Source organism: Asterias amurensis, chromosome 10 (genome assembly GCF_032118995.1).
Source record: "Asterias amurensis chromosome 10, ASM3211899v1".
Classification (NCBI taxonomy): domain Eukaryota; kingdom Metazoa; phylum Echinodermata; class Asteroidea; order Forcipulatida; family Asteriidae; genus Asterias; species Asterias amurensis.
The window spans coordinates 2833064-2844663 of NC_092657.1; the positions used below are offsets into that span (position 1 = coordinate 2833064).

Genomic DNA, 11600 nt, shown 5'->3' on the forward strand with positions numbered 1-11600 from the left:
TCCTCTTACCGTTCGCAGACTTCACACTCTTGCAGACCCTGCGCCTTTTAGGTCAACTCGCGTTATCCGACCTCCACAAATAGCACTCAATCTTTCAATAATCAAATTTTGTTTTGTTCTTTTTAACAGGATTGTATTGTTAAAATTTTGACCATCAGTTTTTCAATGATAGTTTAGATCAAAATTGAGATAAATTCAAACTTATCAAAAAAGTGAATCGCGAAAGCAAACTTGGAAAGTGGAGGCCGGATGAACAGCAAAGTTCTCCTTACCTTAGTCCATTGGTGAAACTCCGTTGTACGTCCACATCACATTCCATAGACAACAGGCATCTGGTCAACTCTAAAACAAATATCAAAAAAAGGGGAAAAATGAAATAAAGTCGACCAAATCAAAGCGACGAATCTCAAAAGCAGACATCAAAAGGTTTGTGTGCTCATGCACGACAGAAAAAGACAGAAATGGCGACACACTAATTACAAAGCTTCCCTTCAAATGTTACTCGGCGAGGTGCTTTAGGTTTCGAGAAATTAGTAAAACAATAACAAATAATTTTTGACTTGGTGAGACAAACATTATTTATGCAGCTCTGATGAAAACATTCCTCTGCAATTTACAATATTTTTTCTTAAAAAAAAAAATAATGAAGCTGAAACTTCTACAGGTAAATTATATCACATCCATCTTCATTCACAGTGAGTAGTGAATCATGTCATGGCCTAGATTGGATCTACAAAAGATATCACAACCCATTAAAAAAGTGGAGCTCAGATATACTGCAAAGTTGTATTTACCTTTGTCCATTTGACGACTTTCAATGGACGACCAGATATCCACATATCCATAGATCTTCAACTGCCATCTGATGTCAGTCCCATCAAGGTATCTTGAAGTTTGGCTGGACAATAAACAAATATTACTGTTGTTATTAATTATATCACCACTGTTATATTCATAACTTCTGTCTTTGTTCTTTCTACCTGTCTATCTTGTTTTTGCTTATGGTGTTTGTCTGCCCATTAGGCATCTTTCCACAAGCATGGGCTTCTAGATGATGCCTCCAAACTTATAACACAGTTATCTGCTTTTGTGAAATATGCTTCCCTATTGGTTCTACTTCTTTGTTATTAATACTTTGGCTTTGTACTGTTTGGCATTGTATTCAGTATGAAAATGAATTGAATTTGAATAGAAATTTTGAATTTGAATAGAAATGACACTTAGAGCTGGAATTAGTGGTGGAGAGTGGGATAAAGATCCAAATCTTAGCGCCTGCAATGGGAGACTTTGGAACGCTAGGTGGCAGCAGACTTACCAGGTACAGCTCCATTGTTTTAAAAATAGTTCTGAGCATGCACACAATACCAAGAACAATGGATTTTAACAGGTAAGTGTGCTTGCTGCCACCAAGCGAAAAAAAGTCAACCATTTAAAATGTTATGTCTCCTGATTATCTGATGGCTTGGGGAAAGTTACCTCGTGAAAGAGAGTCCGCTGCTGATCACCAAGTCGATCCCGTCTCAGTCCAAGTTACAGCTGTCTACTATGTCACTCATCATCCCATTATTCTGATGTTTTGTAGGTACAAATTTTAGTTGCCTAGGTCGCTCCCCATCTCTGACTGGAGAAAAAACAAGAAATAAAATAAACATCAATTATACAGTTAAGAAGATTTTCATTATAAACCACAAGGGAAACTGACTCAGTAAGTTTAAAAATAATTCTGGGATTGAACAAAGAATTGACTAGAGTGGGACTCGTACCAACTACCTCCGGATAAATGTGACTGGTGATTCTGTTTTCATAAAGGACAAAAATTTCATGCTAAGCAAATTTTTGTGCTTAGCAGCTCTACAATTAAAACATGTTACGCCCCCGTGCTCAGAGCCCTCGTGTCATCTTCCCTTAAAATGAACAGACATGCACAAATAAATGGTTTGATACATTAAATAGCCCACTAAATTATGACTTTGCAACATTGGCCCTTAATGTATACCACTGGTGGTTTTGGCTGAATAATTATGAATTAAAAATTAAAAACCGCGCACAGAGCCTTGTCTTATTATTCCAATAAATAATTGTAAAATGATAGGTTTGAAACATTAAATAGCCCTCTGAAATTGTTTCTTTTTCACCTTGGCCCCTGGTGAAAATATTTGTTAATGCCACCGATTGTTTTAGCTGAATAATTGTAGCTCCCCTGGACCCAAGCCTTACCTCAATTTACAACAAGGTTTCGTCGGCTGGAGCGATGTGTTCGGCTTTGGTCGTCCAGTTTTTGCCATGCAGTTTAAGGCCATAAAACGTGTTCTGTTCGGCCACTCAAAAGCTCAACACCGAACTTCAAATTTGCTTTATAGTCTGTAGTCAGAACTAGGCAACTTGGTTGATTTTCACCATACATAGTAGAAGGTTCAAACGGCACATAAGTCTTAAATATACTGCAGTTTTGGGTGAAAACGTGTGGTCCATTCCAACGTTGCAACATGCGGTCATGATGTTCGATATAGCACAAAGGTCCAAGCCAGAAAGATTCGCCACAACGAGTGCTCGAAAACAGAAAACTCCGGATTTACTTAACAATGAAGGACTTGACAAAAAGGCAACCTTCCCTACTTCATCCAAATTGGAGGAATATAATGAATGAACTTACTGAGTATAAGATCTTGTATGGCTGATGCAATGTTTCTGGAGCATGAACAAAGGCAGTGAAGTAGGGCGTCGATATGCAGGAATGTAGCAACAACTCAGAATGATTTCTTTTGGCACGTTGTTTCTAAGCATGAGGTTTGGGGAGCCACCCCTAGGTTATTTCCGTCAGTCTTGGGGGGTTTTATTTATGATATTATTTATTAATTAAAAAAAATTCTTGGGGGAGGGCAGCATGGCCTCGTCTATAGGTCTTGCAATTTTTTCCCGTCGTATTTTGACTTTGCGCCGCTAATGTTTTACATTTTTACCGCATATTCAACACGGTTTTTATTTGGGAGTGGCATTTTTTGTCTGTTGCATGACAGGTTTCCCGCCCTCGAGGTTCGGGGAGCCACTCCTAGGTTTTTTCCATCGAATTGCGCCATATTGATGGTTTTAATCTTAAATTTTATTACTAAATTTACTTCTTTTTTTTTTCTTGGGGGAGGGGGGCATGACCTTATCTTTACCTGTGGCATTTTTTCCATCGTATTTTTTGTTTGCGTCGCAACTGTTTTTACAATTTTACCGCATTTTCTACATCGTTTTCATTTGGGCGTGACATTTTTTTTCTGTCGTCTGCTTACTTCGGGTTTCCCGCCCCCTTGAAGAGACGCAAGAACCAAGGTGCTTTTCTGGCATGTTTTTTTTGTGAGCACGAGGTTCGGGGAGCCAGCCCTAGGTTTTCCCGTCAAATTGCACCTGAATCTGGTGATTTTTTTTTTTCGTAGATTCTATTGATAAATTTTTTTTCTTCTTCTTCTTGGGGATAGGGAGCATGAACTTGTCTTTAAGTTTGGTATTATTTCCATTGCTTAAAGTCGCAACTCTTTTAACTTTTTACCGCATTTTCTACACCGTTTTTATTTGGGAGTGACATTTTTCTGTTTCGTGTTTACAACTGGTTTCCCGCCCCATTGAGAGAGCACGAGGTGTGGGGAGCCACCCCTAGGTCTTTGCTTTCGAATTGTGCCGTTTGGTTTTTTTTTTCTTCATTTAATTGTATATATTATTTTGTTTTCTTTCCTTTGGGGCATGACCTTGTCTTTGTGGTATTTTATGCCATCGTAAATTTACTTTGCGTCGCAACTTTGTAACAAACTTTATTGGGGAGTGGCACTTTTTATGTCCAACGTAACATATAGGTTTTCCTGCCCCGGACAATTGCAACAAACATTTTTTTCGATGAATGCGCCGTTGGCAGTGTAAAGCACTTTATGTAATCTACCTCTAATACATAAACTGACAAACCTGTAGAAGTTTGAGATCGATCGGCCGTCTGGGTAACGATTACAAATTTTGCATTGCATCGATGCCAAAATAAAATTGAATAAAATACTCACTGGCCGATTAACTCCAAACGCGAAGTTATTATTATTTATTTCTCACCAAATACGACATTTCAGACGGACATTATATTCCAAGGCATATGTTCAACTATCATCATCATAAGTATTAATAATCATTATATTATTTAATCAGCAATCACACTGATACAAAACAATAGTGATGGACTATAGCAGTAACAAAACGGACCCTGTGCCCTGCAATACTATTTTATGCTTAGCAAGTTTATTGTGCTTACAGACTTTATGAAATTTGGCTCGCAAGGTGAAAGGAAGACCGTGCAATTTCGAGGCATGTTTTGTGTGGATTTTATTCTACTTTTAAAACATCTTTCTATAACCAGCATGCAATAATAACAAATGGTTTCACACACTTTCTATAGATCATCTCGCCCGATTCAAGGCAAATTCTCCCTTTAATGTACATTATATTATTATAAGTCTTTGTTTATTAATTGCACTCAAACTGTGCAGCCAAAGACTGATTTGTGTTGGAAAGACAGAGCTTTATACATTTTTTTGTACAGAAATAACACTGAGAAATACAAACACTGTGTATTGGGTGTCCATCAAAATTTACATATCGAAAAGTGGGTTGTTTCTATACTGTGCTGTTACTAGAAAGATCTAATGATTTCTCTATAGTCATTGCTACAGCAATCAATAACCTATCATTCCCAGTTACTCCATCTATCTGCATGCCAAATGGTACCCCACTCCCCCTGGTAAAACCCCCCGGGATGACAATGGACGGGTTGTCCAAAATACTCGCACAGTCGGCATTTTCGTTTATTCGTGCCGCCTTAACTGCGCTGTTTGATTCCAAGGCGCTAATTAGAGTCATAGGTGGGATCTTGCTGGCGGGCATTAACAAGCAGTCTAACTGGTGGCGTTCAAAAAACGCCATCCACTCGCATTTCAGTTTCTCCCTCGCCGCCATTACAGCGTTCATAAGGTCTTCACCTGGCGGGTTGAACAGCGCCCTCTGGAATGAAGCTCTGACGTCATCCGTGGCTATTTGGTTGATAAGTTCCTCAGCTGTAACTTCATGACCGTTTTTTCTTAGATACTCCCTGAGCCTGGGTATGAGTTCATGGTCCATGCTCGGAATCTTATACTGATCGAACATTTTATCCACGCCAAGAATCCCTCCCTCATCGACAACAACCACCACAAATCCTTTCTGTTTTAAAGTCAATACAAATCTCTCAGCGTATTCCTTCACTTCGGCGTCCAAACCCTCCCAGAAATGCGGTTTGCTTACCCCAATCCTGACGTCACCGGGTAGCAGTTCATTGTGAGGCTCTTCCCCGGTCATCACGTGATCCAAAATGGCGATGTCCGTGACACTTGTCACAAGAGGGCCGACTGTGTCCCTCAGATGCGTCGACTTGACACCAAAGTCCGGAGGCCATCGCCCGACGGTAGGGCGCATTCCGAAGACGCCGTTGTAAGACGCCGGCCCCCGGACCGATCCAGCCGTGTCCGTACCCAGGGCCACCGGGACGATACCCGCCGCAACGGCCCCACCGCTACCGCCACTGCTGCCTCCACAAGTGTAATCGAAGTTATAGAAGTTATGACTGGACCCTGTGTGTGAGTTTACTGTGAGAGGACCGTGAGCTAGTTCGTGCATATTAGTCCGACCGGCGTGTATGGCTCCTGCTTCGAAGAGCCTCCTAGCAACCTCAGCGGTTGTCTTGGGTCTGAGCTGGGCTAAACCTGGGGTACCAGCTCCAGTCGCTTCACCTTCAACATCGATATTATCTTTGATGGCAATAAGGACTCCCTCTAATGCCCGGTTGGTATTGGCCTTGTACCTGACATCTGAGTCCTTGGCTTCTTTCAACATTCTGTCTGTATCCATTGAGACGAAATAGTTGAAGTGTTTTAGTTCCTCGGCCCACTTGATGGCCCCCCGTGTGTAGGCTTCACATGTTAGAGTACCCTGTTTGAAATGGTCCAGAAGATCTGTCATATTAAGATGATGCACTGTGGCCATCTTGACAAGAGCTTGCACTACAGGGGAGGAAACAAAATAACTGTTACTATGAAAGTCTCCTGACGATGCGCAAGCTAGCCTGAGTCTAGAGCAAGCTGGTCGAAACGTTGAGACAAATTAAGAACTCACTCCGCGGTAGTGCAGTTAATTAGTAGGCCCTATAGTCAAATTTCATCTTTTCACCCAAGTGATTTATCTTGTTTCGTGTTAGTCGTTTCCCTTTCCTTAATTTCTATATTTATTTGTTTGTTCTTCAGTCATGTGCTTCATCAACCGCTGTGAACTAAATGAAACAGCGGTATATAAATTCCCTTTGTAATGTATTGTATAATTTTAATAGTCCCAGCCGACCTTCAGCCGAGGTAGTATCTGCCTCTATACGTTGAAACCTCTGAACCACATAAGCCCACATCTCTCTCACTCTTCAGTCTCTCCTGACAATGACTAGACCAACCTGAATAGGTTATTTCGAATAATATGTGAAGAAAACCCCCCTCATGTTCACAGTATTGGAGCGTGACTGGGACATCGATATCGACATCGTATTGTGATTATGCGTGGTGCATGCACCCCACTAAGTAAACACTCGTAGCATATGGTAGCATACAGTGCAAAATGCTAAAAAATCAAAACATTCAAGTATCACAGCTTTTTACAGTAAAATGGACAATCATTCGTTGACTCGTGAACTTTGATCCTCTGCTCAATTTGATATGGGGCGTCCCTGGGCCCGTCGAGTATATCCCCATCCAATTTTCCTTCGGTATTCTATGGTGGCCCTGAAGGGACATCGCATATCGCAAACGTATGCAATGTCGTGAAACAATTCGCATATATGTGCGCACACGTATGCAATGTCGTAAAACAATTCGCGAATATGTGCGCACACGTATGCAATGTCGTGAAACAATTCGCGAATATGTGCGCACACGTATGCAATGTCGTAAAACAATTCGCGAATATGTGCGCACACGTATGCAATGTCGTGAAACAATTCGCGAATATGTGCGCACACGTATGCAATGTCGTGAAACAATTCGCGAACATGTGCGCACACGTATGCAATATCGTGAAACAATTCGCAAATATGTGCGCACACGTATGCAATGTCGGGGCCACGATAGTATTCAGTTGTTGTTTGCTCATCCTGAAAATCACGTGGAAATTTTGTTGGTAAATCATGTTATTGTAAAGGAAGAAATTTCATGCTAAGCAAAGTTTTGTGCTTAGCAGCTCTATGAAATTGGGCCCAGGACTTCCTCCATGCAATAACCATTCGTGTATGAATCAAGCCACACTCTCCGTTATCCAGCCAGCATGCATGTAATAGAATAGAAGTACATGTAGATGCTGAACTGTTTAAAACTAAAAAAAAAAAAAAATCTTCTACTTCTACTCACTACTTAGGTACTATAGCATAGACCTTCAGTCAGGATGCTAACCCAGCATTCTCCTCATTCATCAGACACACGAGGAGAGGACATTTGATGTATCTCTCGATGACCTGTACAGGGTTTACTTCAAAATCTTCGAACTTTATACTGTTTATGCTGCAGGACATGTACACCCATATTACCCCTACTCATAATAATGGTCGCTTTATAACCTTTGAATCAACACTTTATAGCTATGTATATTAGCATGTGTTGCATCACCAGTGCAGCTGTACAGCTTCGGTCGGTTGGGTGACCTTGACTCACGAACGTACCACGTGCAGTCCAGTTAATAGCATAACTATTTTCAGCAGGGAATACTTTATCTTTGACCAAAGATTAGGAATTACGCATTGAGTTTTTCTCGTGTGGAATGGAACGCATGTGATAGCATACGTGGATAGCTGTAAACGTGATTTCAGCTGGATGTTTCGCTGCCGGTTTTTTTGTTTTCTTGGTGTTGCACGTGTTTTCCCTCACTTTGTGTACTTATAAAAGCTACTTCGCATAATAGCCTGAACATCTGACGTCACAATTCGAGGCTCGTGAATTACGCCAGTGATAGTGGACTCGAGCCTACGTCAAGATATCCTGACGGTCAATAACGCCAGCGAGATCTGCCTTTAGCCCAGGGCCCAATTTAATAGAGCTGTTTAAGCACAAAAAATGCTTAGCATGACATTTTTGCCTTGATAAAAAAAGAATTACCAACCGAATTTCCAAATGATTTTCAGGATAAGCAAACATCAGCAGCTTGGATACCATTAACAAGTAATTTGCAACAAATGGAAATTTTGCTTGGTAATCCTGTATTTATCAAGGAAGAAATTTCGTGCTAAGCAAATTTTTGTGCTTAGCAGCTCTATGAAACTGGGCCCAGGTCCATAACCAGCTTTGACCTCGCATTCAATTCACATGGCTTTCAGTGTTCTACAGATTCGCAGTTAAATTCAACGTATATGTGTATACATAAAACCAATACATTTCTTTATCAGTGCGGATGAAGACATGGGACCAGTCCACCTCCCAAACTGTCAACACGTCACTTCAGATTCGGCTCTGGCTAGTTTGGCCCCTCGGTTGTTTTGACAATTGCGCGTGCTTTGCGCTACGTGCCCAGGGCTTCAGACGAGAGAACGGAGCCTGATGCCGAATCCAAAGCCGAAGCCGTGGATTCGTAAAGGGCCTTGATTCGATCCACGCGCCACTTCGTTCTGTGGATGGCAAACGTCACTACCGAGAAATTGGTACTTGTTGAATAGACTTTTCTGGCGTAACCTTGGCCTCTTCTTACAAGTATAAGTATAAGACAATATGAAGCGACGTGACTTTAATTAAATCAGGTTAAATCGATAGAGTTGGCTATACAGATTGACCTTGACCACGCTGTTTTCCAGCCCATTTTATTTATCGAAGGATTACAGATTTATTTATTTCAAAACTACAATCATCTTTTCTTGTGCGTGGGTGTGCATGCGGTTTTGTTTTAACAAGACGTATTAACAGATGCTGACGCTGATTGGTCAACGACGTCTTTGCACACGCTCATAGCTTCTGATTGGTTCGACTACGTGTTGTGTTTATGTTTATTCATGATTCATTGTTGGGGTTAGCCAATCAAAGTGTGCGCATTTTAGCAGACGAGATCAGAATCTAGCTTGCATGCGGTTGCGAAAACAGAAATAGGAGATATCACAACTCGTCTGCGATGCAACCGTTTGGGTCGACTTCGTTTCTCTGAGAAGCAGTCGAAACTGTGTGAGATATTTTCGTAAATTGTGCACATTGTGGAAACACTCTCACGTTATTTTGTTTGTCAGTAACGGCCCGACGATTTGGCACGGGAGACGAAATTCTTGAGGTGATTTACAAAATCTAGCAACCACGAGCTGTTTTAGTAGTTGTTCCACACGGCAAACACCCACGAAGAGATCTTATACTCTGAGCCTTTTAACATATAACGAGTCCACAGAAAGCTACGATACACAGCGTGTGTTAAAACTTGACAGCAAAAATCCCTCTTTCAAACTCACACCTTCATCATGTCGTCAACAGATCAATGGAAGTCAAACTGTAGATTCACTTTAAACGCCATCACAAAATAAGTTTCGGTCTTTTGAAAACATGTACATGTTCTGTGTTTGAACTTCAACTACAGTCTAAGCTCACATCTACAGCTACAGCCGCGCGGTTTTCATTGGACTGGACTGTACATAAAATCTACAATACTACGTTCTTCAAAGTAAGATTTGAAACTGTGCATGGTGGAAATATGATAAAGTAAGGTTTGCGGTAACATCATGTAATAGTTATCTCTAAACTAGTTGGGGTGGTTGTAAAGAACCGCTGGTTTCAACTCGACGTTTCGATCAGTATGCTCCTGAGTGTCTTCCGGAGAAAGCTGAAACGTGTTGAAAAGATTTTGAAAGCAACTGACTAATATAATATGTTGATCTAAAAGGGACATTGGGTTTGTGACAGCTGAGGAAATATCCACTTGCACGGGGACAGGGAGATCTTGGGACAACTCACAGTCGTAATTGAACGAGGACTCCACTCGAAATAGAGGAAGTAATTTGGAATACGAACCAAACAATCAGCTTGATGATGTATTTTGTGATCTTCTTTTGTTTGACTGCCTTGCTGGGGGGTTCTTGTGTTGGAGAGGTACCACCTCCAGCAGACCAGCAATGTTCTACATTTGTGTATGACAACCCATCCTGTCCGGAGTCTTGGCATTACTGGGGAAACTCTTGCTACAGGATCACTGAGACTGCATTGCCCTGGTCTAAAGCTAGAGACGAGTGTAGAAACCTGGGTGGTGTTCTGGCAGTACCAAGCTCTGATCAAGAAAACGAGTTTATTTTTTCTTTGATTCCAGAGGATGAAGGAGTATGGTTTGATTGTCTGGAGGTGGAAGGGAGCTGGCAGTGCAGAGAGGGCAACGTGGAGGTCGCTTACAGGAATTGGGATGTGAAAAACAAACAGCCTGACTATTCCAATGAGAACTGTGTGGCTCATTTTACGAAGTATCCTGGATGGCATGATGTGTTTTGCCACCGTGACTTCATGGCGGCTTGCAAACTTGCTTACAGACCAGTCCTTCACGTGTAACAGTAGGAAACATTTGAACGCTAGGTGGCAGCAGACTTACTAGGTAAATTTCCATAGACCTTATCGCAAATACCAATGCGCAAGCGCAGACTGTTGAATGAGGTGCATTGTGGGACAGATATTAATCAAATTTTGCTACCAGCTAGACCACAATGCACCTAATTCCAAGCTTTACGCGCGCGCCCCAGTATTTGCGAAAAGGTCTATTGTTTACGTAGTTCTGAGCATGCGCACATTACCTAGAACAATGGATTTTACCTGATAAGTCTGCTGCCACCAAGCGTCCCGAAAGTCCCCTATTAAAACATGGATGTCAATAACCACCACAGGCAAAGTCTTACTCCTTGCAGATGGGACCAGTCTATTTCGCAAACTGTCAACACGTCACTTCAATACAAATTTAATCGTTATTGATTCTACGCGATACTTAACTCTGTGGCTGACCCAAATACGCGATGGCAAACGTCACTCCTGAGAAATTGGTGTTGAATCCTTATTTCTGGCGTAACCTTGGCCTTAACTTGCAGATATTTATACCAATATGAAGCGACGTGACTTTAATTAGCTTCAGTTTGGATCAATAGGGTCATTCCGTGTCAATTCAACACGCTTTTGGACCTGACCCTCACGGATTTAAATGAAATTCGGTGTGCTGATTGGCCTCCCTGAGAAACGCCCAAATCCCAAATTTTATGTAATTCGGATCATTATTTTGGGAGATACGGCTTAACGAACTTTTGACTAATTAGCATGACCTGCTATGTTTGGACAATCATATCTCCAAAAGTAAAACACCTACAGAGATAATATTTACATCATTTTGAAGCTCTTGACATGGCCCACATTTGATAACATAAAATCAAAAAATTTCCACGCACCACCGAAAAAATACGCAAAAATTTGACCTTTGACCTTGATTTGCGAAAATGCGTATTTTTCAAAATGCGTAATTTTTTTATAAATGCAAGTTTAAGATGTAAGCAACAATATTCTGAAAAATTGTGAAGGGCACTC

At 41.2% G+C, this 11600-nt stretch overlaps 1 protein-coding gene and 1 long non-coding RNA gene across 3 annotated transcripts; both read right to left on the minus strand.

Moving 5' to 3' along the window:
- Positions 1–217: 217 nt before the first annotated feature.
- Positions 218–2974, minus strand: LOC139943376 (uncharacterized). The gene is made up of 4 exons (XR_011786811.1): positions 2218–2974; positions 1477–1621; positions 795–898; positions 218–342 (listed from the first exon to the last, which is right to left on the minus strand). It is a non-coding gene; the product is annotated as an uncharacterized lncRNA (long non-coding RNA).
- A 210-nt stretch (positions 2975–3184) lies between these two features.
- On the minus strand, positions 3185–7552 carry LOC139943067 (mandelamide hydrolase-like). 2 transcript variants are annotated; one of them, XM_071939878.1, is made up of 2 exons: positions 7440–7552; positions 3185–6056 (listed from the first exon to the last, which is right to left on the minus strand). In XM_071939878.1, coding segments are annotated over exons 1-2 (1419 nt in total). In that variant the 5' UTR covers positions 7441–7552; the 3' UTR covers positions 3185–4638. The 2 variants fall into 2 exon arrangements, with proteins under 2 accessions (XP_071795979.1, XP_071795980.1); XM_071939879.1 differs by having other exon boundaries at positions 7463–7509.
- Positions 7553–11600: the final 4048 nt, after the last annotated feature.